General features: G+C 42.7%; 1 protein-coding gene and 1 long non-coding RNA gene across 20 annotated transcripts in view; one reads left to right on the forward strand and one right to left on the reverse strand.

The window, feature by feature from the left end:
• The window catches only part of NPRL3 (NPR3 like, GATOR1 complex subunit), a 44,568-nt gene that overhangs the window by 10,790 nt on the left and 11,352 nt on the right, over positions 1-22,426 (forward strand). For 14 of the 19 annotated variants that reach the window (XR_008579435.1, XM_054843385.1, XM_054843393.1 and 11 more), the window contains 7 exons: positions 3,050-3,124; positions 6,031-6,184; positions 7,015-7,096; positions 14,209-14,346; positions 15,077-15,233; positions 17,085-17,191; positions 18,475-18,604. Coding sequence is in view for 18 of the 19 variants with exons in the window: in XM_054843385.1 (XP_054699360.1) it covers positions 3,050-3,124; positions 6,031-6,184; positions 7,015-7,096; positions 14,209-14,346; positions 15,077-15,233; positions 17,085-17,191; positions 18,475-18,604 (843 nt within the window). In the remaining variant the exon portion in view is untranslated. Of the gene's footprint in view, positions 1-3,049; positions 3,125-5,407; positions 5,448-5,477; positions 5,926-6,030; positions 6,185-7,014; positions 7,097-14,208; positions 14,347-15,076; positions 15,234-17,084; positions 17,192-18,474; positions 18,605-22,426 lie in introns of those variants that run through there. The other 5 variants (XM_054843403.1, XM_054843387.1, XM_054843388.1 and 2 more) reach the window with 3 other exon arrangements.
• Positions 21-20,097, reverse strand: LOC129213422 (uncharacterized). Its single transcript, XR_008579436.1, has 4 exons — positions 19,827-20,097; positions 18,462-18,639; positions 2,756-2,845; positions 21-2,460 (listed from the first exon to the last, which is right to left on the reverse strand). It is a non-coding gene; the product is annotated as an uncharacterized LOC129213422 (long non-coding RNA).

The following is a 22,426-nucleotide window of genomic DNA, read 5'->3' on the forward strand; positions in this document are numbered from 1 at the left end:
CCTCTAATTAGTAGGGCAGTTATAAAAACCACATCAAAAACCTTCACAAATGCTAGAAACTATGTCAGCCTTGTTTTTAACTCTTTTAACTCTTACTGGTGCTGAAGACGATTCGTAAGGCTTGGTTGGAATAGGTAGGGTGTTGAAAGAGGTCTAAAATTTTCTTGTGGACAGTCAGGCTGCTGTTTGTATTGAGACTTTGCTCCGTGGCTTGTGTTTTAGTTGCTTTGAATGAAAGCGGTTGTCACCTAGGCTATGGAAAAGGTCCTGCTTACATCTAGGAGAGAATTTACATGTTTCTATGTGCAAAATATTCCCTGTCCAATTCCTTCTTCCTGGTAGACTGTAAGAATGAACTAGGCTTTGGTATCCAACACTGATCTCGGTCACTGAACTGCTTTGGTCTCATTTTTCATCAAATTTACTAAGTTCATTTTTTCAAGAAAAAAACCCCTTTGCTTGCCAATTCTGTCGTCCTTTCTATCTATAATTAGAGGTGCAAACAGATTGTTGGCAACTGCTGCTTGATATTTAGAGGACCAGACTGCTTTAATCCAAGTGAGGAGCTGGCCTCAAGCATCAAAAGATGCTAGCGTTCCACTTTTGAAACTCAGTCGTGAGTCTACAAGAAATGTGACGGAGGATCACCCAGACTCAGTCCCCAAATGTTTAAGCTGTTTCGGAAGATGGAATTCAAGTGTCCCCAAGCTGTGCAAGTACATCAGCAGCCCCAGACAAGGCAAGTGATGAACCAGGTCCGGGGTCTGTACAGGGACCCCAGCCAGGAGCAAAAAGGAGACAGGACCAGAGACGGGGCTGGAGGAGAAGGCTGCAATGTATTTAACAAGAGTCCATCCAGGAGACAAGCTACCTATGATGATGTAGGTCCAATGTCCATCCAGGAGACAGAGCTGGAGACAGGCACACCTACAGGCCCTAGGCTGAGCTTAAATGGGGCTCCAGAGCTGAACTTAAATGGGGCTCCTGGGTCATGGGTGTGTGGGGGACCCAGTTGGGGCTGGTCAGGGCCATATAGACCTTTCGGTGCCCTCAGGGCCCTGACAGCGGTGGCCTGTTCTCTCACAGCATCAGATTCCTTTATTTTGCTAATCTTGTCTGAAAGGCACAACTTCTTAAATGTGCTGTAAATGAAGCTGAAAGCTTGTATTTACATTTTTAACCACATCTTATTATACATTCTCTCCACTTTCCAGTCAGTTTTATCCTAATTGCATGAAATGTCTCTTCGTTTTCCATCTGCCTAAAGAAAATTGCATCTGGGTAAATAAACAAAGTTATAAAGTGCTGTAAACGCTTTTTTGTTACTTCTTGTAGGATGTTCTTTTTGGGTGTGTCTTATCACCCCAGTAGGCACCCCAGAACTTTCTAGTGTCCGGAATCTTCTAGATGTGGCAGCCATCTCTGCTAGTTCATTTGAGTCTAAATTTGGGACCCTTTTCCAGTTAGGAGGAAGCTAGATGGAGCTCCTTTCCCATGGAGCAAAGGCAGTGACCGGAGTAACCTGACAGCCTCCAGTTTGGGTTTCTTCAGAATTCATTCTGTAGTAAATTAATCCACGGGACAGCTCAGCAAATTCTTACTCAGATTCAGGAGTTACAAGAGCATGAATATTTAATCCTGTGTGCCAGACTGCCTTTTATGTAGCAATATTCTGAATTTTTCAAATTCCTTCAACATTTTCTTTTCCAGCTTAGTCTTTTCTTCTTATTCCTGGACAAGAGGTGATATGAAATCTAGCCTGCATCCTGATTGATGTTAATGGTGGTAGTTTCTTTGATTTTAAGGGAGGAACAGGATCAGTCCCCACATTCAGAAATGCTTTTGAGTCTTTATTAACGTTCACAAGACATCCTGGAACCTGTAACTCCAGAACAACTCATAAGAGTAAATCGGTTTAACCACCCTCCCATCACTGTCTGTTTGATAGAACTTCACTTACACTTCAGAAAAAACTAAAAATATGTATCACTTCTTTTAGTTTCTCTAATTTTTAAGACTACTGAGTGAAAGCACTCAGATTTCGGCATTCACTGCTGAGCAGTTCGTTGCTGATGCTCGAGACCTGTCAGGAAGTGTGGGTGCAGCTCTGCTTTTGCCAGCTTCTCTGCATTTGCCCCGTCTCAGATGCTGCATTAGTTACATATACTCCTGTGTTGGGTAGCTGGGTGTTGGGCCTGGCAGGTTATAGCTGTTCTCACTTGGGATTGGATGGGTGTTCAGCAGGGAGCTTTGGGGGTGGCAGGAATGTCCTCTGGATTTTGTGCTCCATCTTGTGGCGATGCTTGCTCGATGCAGAGTTGTTAGTCTCGGATGTGCAAATTCAACTTGCTCTGTCTTGGCTTTCGCTGTTCCTCCCCACCAGAAAGTCCATACCTGCATTAGGGGTGAAGCTCTCTGCTCCAGAAAGAATAGGGGGAGCTGGAGAATGTGTTTGAAATCCTGCAGGAAAGGAAAATCAAACCTTTTATTTTAGTACTGCGTAAATGTGTGAGCTTGAATATGGGCAGTTCTAGAGCATATTTTTTCTGATAAAAGCGACAGTTTTGTAACATGACTCAGTGCAAATGGGGGTTTTAGGAAAGGGAAGAATAGGTGTGGCCTGGGATGAGAAATCCATGGACTTCTCTTTTGTTAACAATATATATAACAATTGTGCTATGGAAAATTTAAATCTAGGATCCCTAATGATGCTAAAATGCAATAGTAAGGACACCTAGTAAGGCTGCTATCTTACCTGATACTCATTTCCATGGTCATGACCAAACTGCTTTCGTTTGTCTTCACACCTTCTCAGAAAAGGCAGAGTTGTAGAATAACTGTGACACTTTAATAAGAAAATAATCATAGTTCTATTTTTTTACAAGTCAAATTTTGATGATATAATTTAATTTGCTCTCTTCTGTCAGCAAATTGTTACTTGACTGGGTTAGGCTTTTCTTTTTTCTTTTCTCTTTTTTTTTTCTTTTCCTTTCATTGCTGGATCCAACTGACACTAGTCTATGGGATTTTTTTAAAAAATGTTTTTCAGGTATCCAAAACTGATCCCTCACCAAAGAGAGAGATGCCCACTATGATTCTCTTCAACGTGGTGTTTGCACTAAGGGTAAGGACTGTCTTCATTCCATCTGACAGTGGGATGTGCGTCAGATGTATAAGAGAATGCAGTAGGCTCATGTTTCAGTAATCTCTTGTAAAACATTCAGTGCCTGATTTCATTGAGATATTTTAATTTGAAACAACAAACCTAAACAATGTAGAATATGACACTGACAAGTGGGAAAGTTTTCCAGCCCAGTAGAAAACAAGTACAGTTGTTCTTTCAGAACATTGTCTAGAGTTTTTGGTTTTAAATACCCAGAGTGCAAAGGCATGCAAGAAACCACTTTGCAAAAACAGATATGAACCCAGCTGCAAGTCCTGTATGTGTCTTGTCTTCTGTTACTAGTGAGCTGGTAGTCTTTAGCTGTGATTTTTCTAGACCCTGCAATTGAGGTTTGTCCAACTGAACGGTGCAAGACGGCAGCCTGGGTCTGACCTTCCTGTGTGTCAGATGCTGCTCTCTACGTAACTTCTCTACTCCTGCCTGGGATAGGACCAGATCCACGCAGCTGCTCTAGCACGTTGCTGAGCCCTCGTGACTCCATGCAGCTTGGAACTTGGTGGTCGGTTCTGCTCCAGAAGTGGAGGCAGCAGGCAGCGTGGACAGTGGCTCGCGCTTGGCCAGCCTTGAGGGTCAGGTCCCCACCATGGCCTTGGCCAACCCAAGCTTGCTGAGTGCAGAGTCATTCAGAAACCTGCTCTGGCTCAGAACAGCACTGTTTTGAGCCCTTACTCATGCTGTATGATACAGAGACACGTGCCTTTGCTCAGTGCCTCTAGGCTTCTTTTGTAATTAAACGGGCAGCGTTTGAAAGCTGCCTCCTCTTAGCAATGAGATCAATGTAAAGGGAGAGTGCAGGGGAGCAGCGGCTGTAGTATTCTAAATGAGAAGAAGGTATAAGTTGAAGAATAAGTAGGTTTTGACACTCAACAAAAACCTGGAGCAAATATGTAGTTTTTGCTTGGAATTTTCTTCAGCCCTATTCTATCAACTAGATGTTGGTATCCATGTTAAGGGATCCTCGTTTGGCTAATTTGGTGGTATAAAACCCTAGAAATTTCATTATGCTTAAGCATTTGATTTCTGAGCTCTGGCTTTCTCTTCCCAGCCCACAGATTGCATCTGTGGAGCCATCATATTGTTTTTGTGGCATGTACACATTTTAAAAATTAAAGAGAGAGTTGCAATAGCTGTCTTTATGGAAATGGTTGAGCTCGAGTGCATATAACGTGATGATTTAAATGCGTCCAGCTCCCTGCTTGTGAAATGACTTCTTTTCTTTTTCTTTTAGCACTAGTACTTTTCTTACCACTGGCTTTCCAGTGGTGACGAACATGGACATGGCCACAGTCCGGATGGCTTGTCCTCAGTTGAAGAGCAAGGTTTCACAAAAGACAATTATCCCAGCAATCAGTCTGAAGCAAGCAAGAAATCATTCACTGAGTTCTGCTGGGGATCCAGTGTTGTGCTCTGGGACATTCTTAGGTCAGGAAGTGCCAAATTTGCAGTACTGGAGTTGATTTTACATTTCGCACATTAAGAGACATTAGCTTCAACAATTTTGATGTTTTGGCGTATTGGTAAAGCACCACGCTTTGGTTGCAGCTAAGTGTATGTAGATTTACACACGCAAATACAAACATTCACGCACATTGAGTCATGGGGAAGCAGAAGTGTTGAAACCAATGCTCCTTGACTGACAATATTGCAAGAGCTTGGTGAAGTGCAATGAAGACTATATCTAGCCCACATTTTTCTAGAATCTAATTTCTAGTGGTTTTCCTAGGAAAACTTGCTTTTTTTGCATTTTGGCACTGTGATGACACTGATGTAGTTGCACATGTGATGCAGCACTAAATCGTATTTGCCGAATGAGACACTCTTAGTTCATAGAGAGCTGTCAAGTTTCTGGAAAGTGCTGTGCAAGAAGCAAGTGGAAATTTTTTCCTAGCATGGTGTAGTGCACTGCAGAGGGTGGGTGGAGGCATTCTGAGATAAAGATGAGAGTCCATCTGCACTGGGCAGACAGAGCAGGCAAAGTCCCAAATGCTATAATCAGCACTGATCCTGCTGTGTTTAAGCTTCAGGGTTACCAACGTGTCGTGACTCAGCAAGAACAGTGGAATCTGAAAATGATGACTCATGGTTTGTTAGTTTACATGCCAAGTTATCACTTGCTAGAACTGTAAATTCCTTTAAATGTCTTAACAAACATGAAGCAGCTGCTTACTCAGACTGGAGCCACCAAGTCCCCCCCCCTTTGTCAGCTGTACTTACACGATAGATTTTTCCAGCACTTTCATTCTGGGACTTACATGAATGCAGTGTTAGTAATAAGTCATATTTGTGAAATACTTGGAAACTTCGATCCAAATTTATTCTCATTTGGGATCAAATTGTTGATCATGTACTGGTAATTCTTGCCTAGTTACTGTCTTGTCAGTATATAAGACAAACGTCAGTGTAGCAGCATGGAGAGAACGGGCTGTGTTAAAGGCATTGCAGTCCTTATACTCCTAGTGAATTTAACCTGAACACCATGATAGTCTGCCTTTTCAAATAGCGTGACACTTTTCTCACTCTGTGAAATTGAGTTCTTTGGTCTCTCAGTTAACAGAAGGCCCAGTAAGGACTGGAAAAAACAAAACAGATAGGAGCGTCATGCTCCAGGTGCTGTGTTCATTTGATGCACATAGACAAGCTTAGAAATCCCTGAGTCTGACTTTGGACATCTCTCAGCTTCTGCTTTGTTGCTGTTTGAGAAAACTCCTTTCTTTTGCACTTGCCAAAGAGACTGAGTTTTGGTATCAATTTAAGATAATTATTTTGACTACTGATCCATCGCTATAGTTCCATATATGTGATTGTGGCTGAATGACCGATGTGTTTCTTTTCTGTGTTGCCTGTAGGCCAATGCAGATCCATCCGTGATAAACTGCTTACACAACCTCTCCCGAAGAATCGCCATAGTCTTGCAGCACGAGGAGCGCCGCTGCCAATACCTGACCAGGGAGGCCAAGCTGATCTTAGCTATTCAGGATGAAGTGTCTGCCATGTCAGAAAGTGAGTGCTGACCTTAGCTTTGTGCAGGAATATGTTTGTCCAGGAGCACTTTTCCAGAAAAGTGCTGATGGTGCCACGTTACTACTTTTGTGGCTGGGATCAGTATGAACAAGTTTTGCTGCTCTTTAGCATTCTGACAGCTTTTGACTGCATTTTGCCTCATTCAAGATGACTATCCCTATGCAGAGATGTCAGCTTTAGAAATGCAGTAGCTTGTTTACTTTCCTTGCTAGCTCAGTTCAGCGCCATCACTGGAGAATGTGCACTGAACTGTCACATTTGGATCTGCCTGTCGGGCTGAGATGGAAGAACTCATATGTAGCCTGCTTCACCCAACCTAGAGCAAGTTTTCCATGCTTTAATGCTGTGTGCTGAGTCACCAGACTTCTTGTGTGGAAAACTTTACTCTTACATGTTGTTACTGTGACTAGCAAATAGTTAAAGAGCATTTTTACAGGCTGCACTTCAGAGCAATTTAATAATATGCACTATTTAAGGTGAACTCTATCTGACAGGGATGCATCATCTTGCTGCAAGCATTAAAAATTAAAACTAACATGTATAAAACCAAAAACGCTTAAAATCATCACTTGTCAAATTCACAGTTACATGTGTTTAACTGAGTTGAGGTTTAGGAGAAGTTGGCAATAATTCACTGTTATTATTTTAACACATAACTTGAGTTATTGTAAAAGCTTTGAAAGATGATTGTAGATTAAAGAGCTACAGATTCTGTCCCTAAGATACTGGGTGATACCTAGTGGGGAAAGAGGAAACTGCCTTTGCTTTGAAATCAATTGTTTGCTTTCTTGTTTTGAAAATTTCTGTAGCCACAGAAGGGCCACAGTCACCTTTTCATCACATCCTACCCAAGTGCAAACTGGCCAGAGATCTCAAAGAGACATATGACAGGTAAGTGGGATTTCCTTCCTAGCTCATAGCATGCTGCTTCTCACAGAAACCTCTTGGCCTTGTTCCGAAGGATATTATCCACCTCTTCATGCTGCTGGCTCACTGGGATTTGGGTTTAGACCAATATGAAGGCTACCTGTCAGGTGTAACGTTTGCAGAATTGCTATCCTAATCTTTACCTTGGTCTCCCTTTGGATATGTTATGGTTCTTAAAAGTTGGTGATGTCTGTCACAGCTTTATTTTCTTCCTTAGCACAGAGGCACATTATGACAAGCAGATTGTGGAACTGAAAAGTGTCATAATATGAATATCATATCGCTGTAGAAGTGCTCTAAACCTGCAGCTAAGAGAAAAATGCTGTATTTAGCACTGGTGGCAAGTCAGATACTGCCCTGGCTTCATTTGGTTACACTGTGCATGTCTGGACAGTGAATTTGGATTAGGTGGTGAGACTTCCAGCAGAATCGAAAGTGTAACATGCTGTTTCCTGACGGGATTAAAAGTCCTGGCGAGGATTTCAAAGGAGCGTGGAGTTAGTGTTGAATTTCAGCAGGAGCCAGCACCAACCTCCTCCAGCGTACTTCTGCTCTGACAGCTTGTCAGTGCTGACTCCTCATGCAGAGCAGACACCTTCGTACAGAGTACAAGTTTGGTGAAAGACCCTGACAAAGGAGCACAGAAGGTTTTGGTGGGGAGGAAGACGATGTGTCCCTTGATTAGGGTGTTTGTGGGGGCTTGGGAGAATTACTTATTGAGTTCCTTGATTGACACATTGTATGATATCAGACAAACCCTTTAGCCTCCCTAAGGTTGCAGTTCCCTTTGTACAAAGGGAATAATCACAAAGCCCTGTAAGGTAAGGCACCAAGAGCCTAAATAATTTAATGATCGCAACGTACATTAGAAAACTTGTGATCAGCTGTTCTTTGTTATGTTCAAGAGCTGTGAATTTCAGCCTGTTTGGAGGGAACGTTGTACACTGTTTGATACAGCTCTCACAAAACCTGTACTAAATTTTAAAGCAAGGTGCTTTTTATGTAGCCTGTAATTCTGCTATTAAACTTCACCTACTACTTATTTTGTTCCTCTAGGGCTGTCTATTTGTGACTGGGCAAACCCTGATCTGGTTTCCAAACATTTTAGTGACACAGTGACATCTCGTGGCACTTAGCTGTGACTGGAGGAACATACAGCCCAAGCTCATGGTGTATGCCCATATGACCCTTCCGTGAAATAAGTAGGAGTAGACTGACCATGGAGAAACACTCATCGGTGCTGCCCCCCAGATGCAAAATAAGGCAGTGTCTCCCTCATGTAGGCATTGAGAGTCAGGGAGAAGTGGTGCAAGTTATATTTTGACACTTTTGCATGACATTGGCAGAAGCAAATGTAAGAAATAAGCTGTTGGTAAAAAAATAAAATGCCTGTGCATTTGACTGGAAAGCTCTATTTGAAGAGTAGTTAACAGTGTTGTTGGCTGGCTGGGTAATAAGCTGGTGTTCTGCAGTATTTTTCCATTAATGCTTCATGCAAGAGAATAGGAAATATGCTTATTACACCTGCAGGAGTACCTTGCCAGGCAGGCATAGAATTAAAATAATTTTTTGGTTAAGTAGAAGAAATGGTCTAGAAATAGGATTTTTATTCTGCAACTCCAGGATGAAGAATTCCTGAGTGGCAACAGTTCTGGAGTGAAGTCTGTGTGGTCTTTTATGAAATGAGGGTTAGTCATAAGAGACATGGGGTTGCAGAAAAAGCAAATAGATGAGGATGCATAAAATAAAAGTCTTGTCTGTAAGATGGGAACCAGTCCTGCTCAGGATTGTAATCCCCTGCTGTAATGAATACCGTATCCAGTTATGGGCACCACTTTTCAAGAAGGATTTGGGCCACCTAGAGAGTGTGGAGGAGTGAGAATGACCTAAGAGGAAAGATTGAAAGATTTGGTCTGTTTCTTTTAGAGGAGAAAAGACTGCTGGGAACGGTAAGTCTTCAAATGCATGCAGCGACAATGTGCTGTTTTAAATTTACAGAGATTTCTGGCATAGCCTTTGGCATAGAGGAACAGCATAGTAAAGTGGAGAGAGCGCTTTGAATTGCAGATGGGAACCCAGCTCTCCATTCGAGATTCGCTCAAGCCAGCATTTCCTAGTGTCTGCTGTTTTCTGCAACTCCAGGCAAAGGCCCCCCGCACCGTGGGGGTTGCTCCAGAGGTGCTGCCTAGCCCTTGGCTTCCTGTAGATGGTGCTGAGGTATTTCAGGCAAGACCCAACACATCCCTTAGCAAGTCGGTTTGTACAAAACCACAAGTGCATGAATCTTTTTATTGTTCAAAATGTCCCTTGCATTTTGAATGAAATGCCCGTATTTTATAAGGCAGGAATCAATAGCCAGGTCATCTTGACTGTAATGCTGTTGCGGCTATAGTAATGGAGTGGTATTAAACTGACAGTTTAGAGGTAATCAACGTTTAGTTCCTGGGACCTTTTTTGCGTCTAATGGAGAAAACTATAATGTTTCTTTTTGATTATTTCAGAAAATAGATATGGGAGTCTTTGTTCATTTTGTCCCCCAACTCCAGCATTGGTGTGGAACAAAAAGCAACGGCTTTGGAACCAAGAAAGTCCAGTTGGCGGTACCTCCATTTACCGGTGTTAGAATGGGTGTCTCTCTTAAGCCAGTGTTCAATTTAGGGAATTAAGACAGCTTTCACGAAGTTTTATCTGCAACTGCAGATAATACGTTAGCTTGATACTAGTGAACTGCCTATGTGTTTTTAGCAGACTTCTCTTAGCTTTATATTGGAATAAAAGCAGAAGTATGGGAGGTCTTGGGGGAGGATTGGATTATTTGTTTCTTCTTTTTAATACACAAAGAGCTTTTATACATTTTTAGCCCAGTGGGATTTGAACTGACTGGTAGATCTAGCCTATCTCAGCAGCTCAGAGAGAAGTGGAATGATTATATGAGATTAAATGAATTATTAGACGTGATTAGTGTGGCTGTACTGTAGAATATAAACCAGCTACAGTTATTTGACCAAAGGATGGTCAATATGTCCTTTACAAGGAAACATGAAACCATTTCAAAGCTCTAAGTAGTCACAACCTCTAGCAAAAACAAACAAACTCCAAAGCTACAAACTCACCTCCACAAGCTAGAAAACATATTATTAATTTCTGATATAAATGGGAGAGACATAAAATGAGGTGTATGTACGTAAAAATTCATAACTCTTACAAAATATGAGGTGGGGTTGTCTTTCTTTTGCCAATAGTTATGAGGGAAAAAAAAAGAAAAAAAGGCTGCAATTCTGTGGGATACTGGCCAACTTTTGGGTTCCCATTTTGGGGCAGTGGCTCACAGTTGCTGTTCAGGGCAGAGCAGAATAGAGCAAAAGAGTGGTGATATTCCCAAAAATGTTCCCCAGCTTCCTGCAGCTCTGGAGGTGGTTTCTGTATATTCAACAGCCTTCAGCTGATCTCACTTCCCGGAATTAGTCCACGATCCTGTGAGCCAGAGTAAATATTTAACAACCACAGCATCCTCAGATAAAGAGGTCCATGGCTTAATAGTTTCTGTGTTTCTTTCTATTTCTTTTGAACTTTGCTCCTTCTAGTATCATGAGATGTCTCTTAGGTCTTATGACGGAGAGCTGTTAAACAGCTTTTTCCTATTTACTTCTCCCTGTCTCAATTTTAGACTGTGCCATTCCCTCTCAGTATCCTAACCCCTTACCATGTGTCCCTCAGTATCGCTCATCATGTATTACCTAACCAGAGATTTTTTTTAAAAAGAAGTGTTGAAACTAAGTTTTCATGGGATAAAAAGGAATGTCTTTGAGGGTTTAATAGCCAGTTAGAGCATGGGGAATGAAGCTATTTTTGCCCAGTTACCCTTGAAGTCTGTGGGAAAAAGGAAAAGTTGCAGCAAGGTCTCTGGATACCAGTTCGCTGTCTGATAAGACAGCAGACGAAATTCAGTGTAGATAGATGAAAAGTAATGCGTGGAAGGCCAGACAGCCTTTACGTAGTACATGACTGCTCTGAAAAGAGCTTTTGGAATTACAGCAGCTAGTTCAATGAAAAAGCTCAGGATGCAGTAATGGTGCAAAAAATCCCCATAAAATGTGAAGAGTAGTTAGGAAAGGAGCAAAGAACAAGAGAGAGTCTGTAAATTTCTGGTGTACCTACTGTACCCTTGAAAGCTTTGTGCAATTCTAGGTTTCCTACCTAGGAGCTACTTAAACTGTGTCCCTGAGGTTCATGGTGCACAATGCAGTGTTCTCACCTTCTCGCAGTCCTGCACCTTCCTGGACTGTTTGCTCCACAATTTAATTGATTAAGAAGAATAAAGTAGAACTGGAGGTAGGTGACTCCCTAATGCGACTTTGAAAACTTGTTTTCTTGGTACTCTCTTCTGTTGCTGGTTTTTGCTGTTTTGCTCCTGCCCCTAAAAGAAGGTGGCTTCTGGTTTGCTGGTCCCTGGCCAAAGAGCTTGGAGCCAGCTCCTGGAGATTTGTGAGGCTCACAGTAAAAAGCTTGCTAAATAGATTGGTAAAAATGAAGGCAAATGTGGATCCGAACTTCACTTTCTCTGACTTGACTGTATTTCATGTTGCATGAATCTTTGCATATATATTGGTGAAGTTACTTAACTCTGTTGGCTGGCTAAGGGCACTCACATACGTTGCTGCTGGATGATGTAGCTTATTCCTTGTCAAATTATTAAAGACTTAAATTATTTTCCATTCAAGGAGGGGCAGGTGAAGGAGAAATCATGTACATAAAGCTATAATGAAGGCTTGAAATTGTACAGTTGAATGCAAATGTAGAAGAATGAAATTAAGATCCCGATCAGAACTGAAAATCTGGTTTTCTTGTTGTCTTTAATTCTAGGCTATTGTTGTATAGTGCACTGTAGACAAAATTATGTTGTGGAGAGTGTAATTATGTAAATAAAGCTTCTGTCTTGGTGCACTTGGACCAAAGAATGAAAGGAACCAACCCTATTTTTTTCTGTTTCCTGAATGTTAAACTATGCAGGGAAAATATCCCTGCAAGTGTTTCATGTTTTCATGTACCTCTGCTTCTTCTCAGTAACCTGCTTTAACAACGCCAGTAGCTTTCAGGTAGTCTCTTAACTCACTTGTCCTGCTCATTTATTGTCATGTTTTCTCTTGTGAGTAGCTAGTGTGGATAACTACTGCTTCGGGATGCCCTTGACCTTGATGTTTTTTGAGAGAATCCAGCTTTATCTCTCAGTTGGCATATGTCTGGTGGGATAAGCAGTGTTACTGGAGTTGCAGCATTTAATGCAAGAAAAACGGAGGTGTTTGCAGTGCTTTGCATGTTCCTTCAGGGTTCGGAGCCTCTGATCAGATGTGAGGTGGTAATGCCAGAGAGACAGTGGATTCATCCTTTCAGTTCCTTTTAAGAAAAGGAAAACATATATAGTATCTGCTCCATTTGCAATTTGAAAAATAGATATTTTTCAGAGGCCAGTGCAGGATTTGAGAACAAAACCGTGGCCTCTGCTTTTGAAAAGCATTGTCTGCAATGAGATCTTCCCTAATGAGTCTGATCATGCACAAGGCAGGACGGGATCGTGTTTGCCCTCTCACCACTCTGTTGTGGTTTGGTGAATAGTTACACTGGCAGCCAAAGCTACCCAATGTTTTTGTTTTAAAGCTGAATTTTCAGGTCTTTCTAAACCCTGTATACAACCAGATGGACTTGAAAAAGAGCATGTTAGTTTGTAGCCTACAATTGAATGCTAGGTATAAAAGTTTAAATCACCACATAAAGAGTTTCCAAGACACGTATTTGCTCCCGGCCTGTTCCTGGCATGTTTTTAAATGTGTTTTGTGCAGAGGGGTGATTCGTGGGTGTTATTGACACAAAAGTCATATTGCGAGTCTCAACAGACTTGAATTTAAAATTCGGACTGGAATTTTCAGAATGCAAACTGTGAAATTTTATTTTAGGCCAGAAAAAAAATAAAATCTTTTGGAACAAAGTCTAAAACCAAAGGATGTATTGAGAAATTCAGCTCTCTAGTGTATACAAGATTAGCTCTTGCTTGCGATTGATACGCAAGTTTCTATGCGTTCCTAACTCAGTACCCATGAAGAGTTGCAGTGGCCTTGCCTCCTCCTCCTGCTGGGTCCCGCTGCCTCTAGCAGAGCTGTTCCCAGGCCAGCGTCTCTGGCCTGCGGGTTGGGCAGCATTGTGAAGGTTTGCAAGGTGTGCCTAGCTTAGCTCCTTATCGTATGTTACCCATCTTTACCCATTTTTAAGTAAATATAGTTACCTACCTAGGTGTATTTCATCTGTTACCTAGATTTACAGCCTTCTGTAAAACTACCTGAATGACATTCATGGCTCTAATCTCCCAGCTTTATGGGGTTTTTTAGTAAAAGAGGCTTATAGTTGCTTTCGGGCTGAACACGAGGGTCAGACTTCATTGTCATTCCTGAGATGTCTATCATTTCCACTCCAGTCCTGTTGTCTGAAGTCAGCTTAAAGGCTTAGCTTAGTTCTGTGGTTTCCTAGAGTGAAGAAACCATTTAACGAGCGTGTTTGTGATTTCACATGGCAAGCAGGAGCAGGTTAGTAGGAAACAAACAACCTAAGCAGAACCAAAGAAGTCTGTTACTGTGGAAATGTGCTGCTCGTAACACTCCTTGCCCAGTACAGACATCTCCTTTTCCCTTTCCTTGGAGAGGAAGATGGAGATTGGTGATGAAAACATTGTGCCAAATTCATCTTTGCCCTTTGCAGCTCTGGTCTAGGGAATTTTCCAGTACCTTGCAGTAAATCTTCAATAAACTCTTTTGAGATACTGCTGCAATGTTAAAAGAAGAGTGAGCAGATCGTCAGTGGGGTGAAGTCTTGCAAATCCCCCCTAAAACCTTGTAGGGGATAATGCTCTGTAAGTACAAGTTAAGGAAGCCCTTGCAGCTGGGAATCAGCTGGTCCTCAGCCAGTCTGGGGTACATCCAGTCTTTGCTTGTCCTGATGTGATTCCTGTGCAGGGGTGAATCTGGACCACTATTTTAATTTGTTATTCATGGTAAATGTTGTATGTATTTGTTTTCTTCCTATTTTAGTCTCTGCACAACAGGGGTGGTCCGTTTACATATCAACAACTGGCTGGAAGTGAGTTTCTGCCTGCCTCATAAAATCCATTATGTTGCCACAAACTTTATACCCCCTGAAGCAATTGAGAGAAGCCTGAAATCCATCAGGTAAGAGCAAGCTCTGTCCTTCCTCCAGTTCCAAGTGTGGTGCTGCAGATGTCTGTGCTGGCACAGCTGGGGGCATGATGTGACACTGAACTGTCGTGGGTGGGACACATGGGCTGAGACAGGACTCCCTGAAGCTGATGCTGTGGTACCAAAATCCTGCTGGTGGTGTGAAGCCACAGCCTTTGCGTGCACGTTGTGGGGTTGTACTGAAAATGGGAGGTGAGGCTGCCAGAGAGCTCTGCACTGTTTACAGTCAGAGGAATTGTGTGTTCATTTTAATCTGTTGACCCAGCAGTAATTTTGCTTTTAGAGGAAAAAGAGCCCAGCCCCCATGGTATCTTATTTCCTGCTCTCCATATTTACAGCTTTTTACCTGCAAAAGTAACTCATTCTTGCTTTCTTCCTTTCTTCTACTCTATTCTGTATTTCAGTAATGCAGATGAGCAGTTTTCAGGCTGGTTCTCCCAGCTTAAATGTGTGCCAGCACAGTGCAGTCATTTTTTTCTAGTCGCTGGGGCATCCAGTTACCATATAACCCTCTATACCCTTTTTATGAGGAGCATCTTGTCTTGTGACATAAAAATAAGCTTATTGTGAACCCACTTACAGCAAAAGGATGATACTAGAAGTTCTTTTTTACCAGTAGATTGACTGGGTATAATGGTCTGGGAATAACTAAGCCTTCAGGAAAAGTTAGTTTACTGTGCAAATGTATTCCTTTTTTCTGCAGGCCGTACCATGCCTTATTACTTTTAAATGATGAGAAGTCATTGCTTAATGAGCTCCCGTTGGACTGCTCTCCTGCCCTGGTGAGAGTAATTAAAACTACCTCTGCTGTGAAGAATTTGCAGCAACTGGCTCAAGATGCTGACTTGGCATTGCTGCAGGTACGGGGAACTGTCAGCGGCAGCTGAAATTCTTTTACATCACGAGGCATTTTCTGTGTGCCAGGGGTTTTCTGTGGTACACGAGCACGTCAGTTCTCTCAGCGTGAGCAGAGCGCACAGAGAAAGCGCAAGCCTTAGAGCGTGGGGAAGGGCTGGAGAGACGAAGAGCAGTGGTGCAGCGACAGTGCTCGACAGTCCTGCAGCCACGTCTGAATCACCGATTGCTGTGAGGTAGCAGGGGCGTCTGCAAGTCTCTAGTCCATACTGCTCCTCAGAGCAAGTCCACTAAAGCAGGCTGCTCAGGAGCCTGTCTGTATGAATTCTGAATACCTCCAGGACATCTTCCACAACCTCTCTGGGCCCTGGTCCAGCATTTGATCAGCATCAGAGTGAAAAACTTTCCTCATATCTAATGGGAATTTCCCATATTCCACCTTGCGTGTGTTGCCTCTGAGAAGAGTCGCTCTGTCTTCTCTGTGCCTTCCCGTTAGGTAGTTAAAACCAGAGCAAATACACTCTTGACTTACGCCACAGTGGTCTGTCTTGGTTCTGCCACGTTGATGTCTTTGTGCAAATGGAGGCATCCAAAACGCAAGTGAAAGCTTACAGCTGCCATGGCGAAATATTGCTGCTTTCTTTGGCTCTGCCAAGATCTTTTCTACTAAAGAGCTCTGAAAGCCCATGCAAACCTACCTATCGATTGCCCTTAGTACATTAGTGCACGGATTTTGGAGAGCCCCAGGAAGAAGCTCTAGCTTAGGCTTGGGCAAAAATTTTGAGTCAGTCCCTCCAAGCCAGCAGCTCTTTCTGAATGCCTTTCCAGTATTGACAGCCGGATTTCAATTCTGAATTGCTCAGGATGATGTGACGGGCCCTCAAAGAGGGAAGCTTGTGCCAGTGGAGGGAATAAGACTCTAGCAATCACGTGAGACACGAGGCCACTGAGAGATGATGACTGTGGCCATTGTGGCCCGTTGCTTGTCGGGCCTGATGGTTATATTAGATGATACGCAAGAGGGGAGAGCTGCTCCACACTTCTAAGGGTTGATTCAGACCCGGGGACGCGATCTGTGCTCTGTGTGACAGGAGAGAACAACATGGCTTGTGGTCACAGATGCTCCAGATCGTAGGTCCACACCTTCTCTTATTTGAAGGGAAAGGTCCCGTTTTCTAATAAAATTTCCAGGTCTGCTTACAGTGGTCTGCGGTGTTACTTGGTGTTATATAGATATGGGATGAACTCTGGAAATTCCCTACTGCTTCTGTAGATTTTTTCTCCCCAAAAAAGCAAAGTTAAATGCACCTAATGATACAGGCTGGATTTTGTCTCGTAGATGCTATTTATGTAGCTCTTCCAGAGCCATTAACAACCACTGACTTAACACATTAAAGTACTTTGTGTAACTCATTACTGAAATATCTCAGTGCATTAAAAAGGCAGTGTTGCTTTCCTTTATGGTTGTGTCATAGTAGAGGCTGATTTTTTTGGTTTATTTTTCACGTATAACACTTAATGCATTTTGTGCATAAGCAACAATAGGTTTTTGGGCCATGAAAAACAACTGAACTACTATTGATACAGTTTGAAGAAATTCTGTTAAGGCAGGAAATACTCAGTTGCTTAGAAATGTGAAGCAAACCTCTGGAAATTCATAACCTTGTCAAATGCTTTTTGATGTGCCATATGTTATATTAAACTCTGAATTTATTCTGAAGGCAGGGTGAAAGGATGGAACATTTTCATTTCATTTCAGCTCAAACAAGACTTTTCTGTCATTATATGGAACTCTTGCTGAGAGTTTGAGTTTTTCTTTTTTGCTCTCCTAATTTTTCCCCATTTTTTCAATACAGGTTTTCCAGCTTGCTGCACATCTTGTTTACTGGGGAAAAGCAATTATTATTTATCCGCTGTGTGAAAACAATGTCTACATGCTTTCTCCAAACGCCAGTGTCTGTCTGTAAGTAGAAGGAAAATGAGTGTCTGTAGGAAGAAGGTGGTGAGAAGTGCAGATGTGCTTTCCTTCCCTGTCTTACTGGATACAGGGTAGGATCTTTCTTCACATAGGAATTTGTTGAGGCTGTACAGAACAGAAACCATTACGTGTGCCTGAACTCGCAAAGCCATAGAGGAGTTTGTGTGAGGTAGGGAGGAGCATCATAGCAGATCAATATGCTTCTGCAGTGATGTGGGCCTGGGAAACCATATTTGCCCTATAAAGCTATTTTTAGTATTTTTAGTATGCTCGCTCACTGAATGTCCATATCAGAAAGGCTGTGCGAACCTGAAGCAATACAGAAACGTTTACAAAACAAAATACTTTATGATGCAGTTAAATAAGTGTTTCATAGGACTATCTGTGTACCTGGGACACAGCATCACCTGAAGTTAATCAAAAGTAGAAAATGAAGGTAATTTGCTCTCATTATTGTATTGTTTCATGTGATGGCATTTTATACTGGTGTACCTTCTCGCAGACAGAAGGCAACGCAGCCATTTTGAGAGCAGGCAGTGGCAATGCAAGGGAGATGTGGAGGCAGTGGTGGGTGTTTTTGGTCTGCTGAAGATTGACAACACTTTCTCTGTTGGATTTTGAGACATTTTTAGAATCTGTGTTGGAACTCAGTTATAGGAAAATAGTTTTAAATCAAAACTTCTGTGATAGAAATATAAAAATAGGGCTGGAAGGGACCTTGAGGTCATTCAGAACAACTGTGCCTGTGTCATATATGGCAATGCTGTTCTTGAAGACCTTTGTAGATGGAAATCCTAAGACAGACAGCTTTCCTAATATTTGACTTGACTCTCCCTTACTTGTGATCAGTCGTACTGCTTGTCCTATCAGCATAGGCAGGGAGAACAGTCACATCTGCAGCTGCATTTTGCATATTCAAAGACTGTGTGTATATCCTGCATGTCCCTGTCTTCTCTTGATGCCCAATCCCTGTTCCTTTGATCAGAGACTGTGCAGGTCTGGACCTTCTGTAATTTTTATTTTTCTCCTCTGGATTCCCTCCACACCTGGAATAATGTACTGGAGCTGAATGTGACACCAAGATGAAAGTGCATCTGCTTCTTGGTTACTTTTGCAGGATGCAACATGCCATAAATGATCTTTACTGTTTTTCTAGATCACAGAAAATATTTCATTTGGGAATTGGCACTTCTGTAATGCTTAAATGGATAAATGTTACACTGACCAGCAATATAAAACTGATTTCTGCCTTTACCTCTTTTCTGTAGTTATTCTCCATTAGCAGATGCGTTTTCTTGTCAGTTCCGGGGCCACAACCTGCCGTCGATGCTTTCCAAGTTCTCCCTCCCAGTGTCACTCTCAGAGTTCAAGAATCCGCTCGCACCGCCCGTTCAGGAGGTGAGACGGGGGGTGCACAAGGGCTCCTCATTCTCCTGCAAATGAGAACAAGGAATGGTGTTGCTTCTGGAGTACCTAGTCAGGAAGCTGCTATTGCAGGTTTAGAAGTTGCCAATTACTGTGTTTCCAACCATGTTTTTTCATATCCGCACGCCAAAAAGCTGTGGGGCTGTTCAAGGTGAAGCTGTGCAGATGCTCTGTGCTAGCAAAGCACAATCCTAAAAGGAAAACCAGAATGTTTCTTTGTCTTGAGTGATACAGTGGGGAAAACTGAAACTCCATTTGGTCTGTTGAAAACTGTCATAAATTAGTAGGGCTGAGTGCAAGTTTGTGGATTCCTCACAAGGACGCTTAATTTTATTATATTCCATCTGCTTTAAGTTCACAATCTGGTTATAAAAGCGAACTGTCTATTCACTTAGCTCTTGATATGAAACTGGAATTGTTTAAAGGCTTTTACAGGAAGCAGACTCAGCATGTAGTCAACGGGAGTCCATGTGTTACAGCATTAGCATTTTAGTATTCCAATTTGGGATAATAATACACAGATTTTGGATTTGTGTGCTGTTGTTTTGCTTACGCATAGATCATGGCTTGTGGCATTTCTGGGAACTGGTGAAATGCAACAAAGAGATCAATAATGTGAGGTCTCCTGGCTGACGTTTATATTCCCAGATGAAGAAGCTTGGACCTCTGAACACGGCTCACTGCGGCAAAGGGAGCCCAGGCAGAGTTCTTTAGCTGATTTCTTGTAGCATTACTTGCTAGCCTTCACACTGTGATGACTTGCTGGCTATATGAATTTAGCCGCTGTTCAAATATCTGGGAGATTAACATCAATTGTGCACACAGGCACAACTGTGAGAGAAGCGTTTGTTGTAATTACAGGTTGGCAGAGATTATGATCAGAGATAAAGATAATTAATGATGTAGCACATAATCCCAGTAGTTTGTACTGGTCAGCTGCCACCTTAGAGGCAGGGGAAGAGCCGTGACTACTGCTTTGTCAGTACTTCATTGTAGTTACAGACAAATCTGTGTCCTGAAAATTGAAGCTGAATTAATAGCATTAGTTTTATTCTAGCAGCAGTAGCTTCAGGAGGCATTCTTCTTCTCAGTACTCCTTTTAAAATGAATTAATTGCCTTAATACTTCAATACTTCCAGTTGTTCTCAGACATCCTACTTTTGTTTAAAATACACAAATAAAGTCTGCTACTTACTGCTGCAGTTATGCCGTGAAACATCAGTGTGCGATCAAGGTTTGCCAGAGCTGTTGGAGTGATAAAATGGCTCCTTTAGAGTGTGCGTCTTCTCTGATGCTCAACTGTCCATGATGGGGTCCTAACGGCCAACAGCACAGCTTGTTTTCACCAACCTTTGAGTGTGTGTGTAAGCATGAAGGATGATGCTGTGAAGAGCTAGGGAAGTGCCTTCTACAGCGTGAAAAGAGGGGGTGAGAACTGTGGCTGCAGAAGACTCAGGGCCACATTGGCAAGGCACGTGGCTGAAGATGAAGCAGACTGCCCCGGGCTGCTGTGAGACATGGTTAGCTGCTTTTTGGTAAAGCTAAGCGTGATGATTCTTGGGAGAGTTTAGACTAGAGAGTGTTTTTAGATGTTTTCATATCAGTATGTTAATGTAGGAAAAATATTTTCTTCTACTTTGATTTACCTGTGTAGAACTCTTATTATTGTTTTGTTAGGAACTAGCCTTTTAAGAGAGTTGAATCCAATCCCTGTCCTGAGGTGGTCAGGCTCCAGTTGTAATTAAAAGCGATCTAGTTGATAGAGCAATTAATCTGATGAAACGTAGGTGGGTTTTTGTTCTGCCGTGCAGTGATAAAAGATGCTGTACTCTGAACTGTAAATATTATTAAATTATATTTGCTTTGCCTTTGAAAAAAAACTAACAAAGTTGGGACCTTTCACTGTAGTTTTATTCTTTGTGTACATAGGAGGGGATGTTTGTGTTTGTTGTTTTTTTTAACTTTGAAGATTTTCACTAGTAGTCTGTTATCTTGTGCATTTCATCATGCTGACTGTAGTGTCTCTGTATTTCTGAAGGTCATCTGTGCTAGAAGGTCAGTCCTGTGGGAAGGGCTGTATTGTCGGCAGAAGTTGTTAGTCTCATGGCATCCATCCCATTTGATTCTTGTCTTAAGCATGGGATTGGCTCCCTCCTTTTGGCATGTGCTTCTGGATGGGCAGAGAATACGGAGGGCATTAATAAAGTCCAAGATATAAAATAAGAAAGCAGTTAAAGAGCCCTTCCTCCTGTTTTTATACAAAGTCATGCTGCTTGATTTGAAAGGGGACAGTTATTTTTGTTTGCTTACTGCTATATGGGTGGAGTTGCTCTGTTCCTTTGAGTAGATGAAAAAATGTGACACTGGCATTTTTATACTTGGGGTGGTGTGTTATTTTTTTGGCTGGTAGGAGGTACAAACAACCTGCAATACCCTTAGCAAGAGCAAGGACAAGACTGCTTTGAAAGATGGAGTGCATGTCTAAGTTCTGCTTTTGGCGTCTGTCTGTCCAATCCGTAGGGGATGTCCAGTGAGTGCTCCCAGCCTGCCCTATGCCTGAGGCAGGAATCCTTCCTGAGCTCATCTTCTTGAGCTTGTTTCTTGCCTGCGATGACGAGCAGTATGTTACAGTTGAACTCTCTGGTTGCTGTATATCTACAGTGGTCTTGTGCTTATAATTTGTTAGTATTTGTGTAGTGATCTCTATGGTAGCTTCCCTTTTTCTGGGTTTAACCTGCCTTACTTGGATAGCAAAGTTGGAGCAGTGTGAGGATGCGCCTACGCCTACAGCTCAGCTGATCCAATGATATTTCTATGCTGCTGAGAGGAGGAGGCCCTGTTCTTCCTTTCCACTCTCAGGTGTGTGCACACATTGCCTTTCTCCTTTCCCTCTTCCCTTTACGCTAGAGCACTGGCTCCTGTCCAGCTCGACTCTATTCACTTAACTTGTTTCAGCCGCACTAGTTTTCTGCCAGGTTAGCAGGTGGAATTTGCTCAGGGGGAGATCCAGCAAGCTCCAGGGCTGGTGCAGAATGAGGGAGGCACTTCTGCAGCTGGGAATGTGTGAAGAAAGCAGAAGCTACTTCCCCTTTTCACGGTGGTGAGTTGTCTGTCAGTTCCACCGAGCTGTGTAGTGTCACCCGGACTCGCAGCAATCCAGTGCAGCCTGAGACTGTTCTGAACAGCAACCAGTTTAGCTCATGCTGCTGGTGCTGGATCTCACCAGGGTGTGGCCACGGGGTGAGGACATCCTGTGAGCTGATACTGTAGGGAAACTCATCTTCCCTTTTAGTGTTTTTACTGGAAAAGAAGCAGTTTGTATCTCCTCTACCCCAAAGAAGCTGTCCTTCCTTCTGCTGCCTGTGACTTGGTTCCTGTCCCTGCGCTTTCCTCTTGCGTGTGTGGCACAGCACTGATGGGACCACAGAGCACATCAGAGTGGAGTTCTGGTGCTGTTCAGGTGGTGCACAGCCCTTCATAACCTCCTATGAAAGCACAGAAGCACCTTGTGACCTAAAACCTTTAGGTCAGCACGCGTTCATTGGCAGAGTATGCGTACTGGGCACCGCAGCTGGTGCATGAATGCTTTAACCTGCTTTTCAGTGCAAGGCTTTCCTTGTACAATATCAAAGTTTCTTCACCTAGCTACTCTGCGCTGTTTCTTTGCGAGCCAAGAGACAGGGATGATGCTTGTGGTGTCCCCTCCTTGGTGCGTTACGGCCTCAGCTAGTTCATCTGCTTCAGAAGAAGGTCTAACATCTCTCTATCCTGCCGTGAGGAACAAACATGTACTAG

This window comes from Grus americana, chromosome 15, assembly GCF_028858705.1.
Source record: "Grus americana isolate bGruAme1 chromosome 15, bGruAme1.mat, whole genome shotgun sequence".
NCBI classification, from domain to species: domain Eukaryota; kingdom Metazoa; phylum Chordata; class Aves; order Gruiformes; family Gruidae; genus Grus; species Grus americana.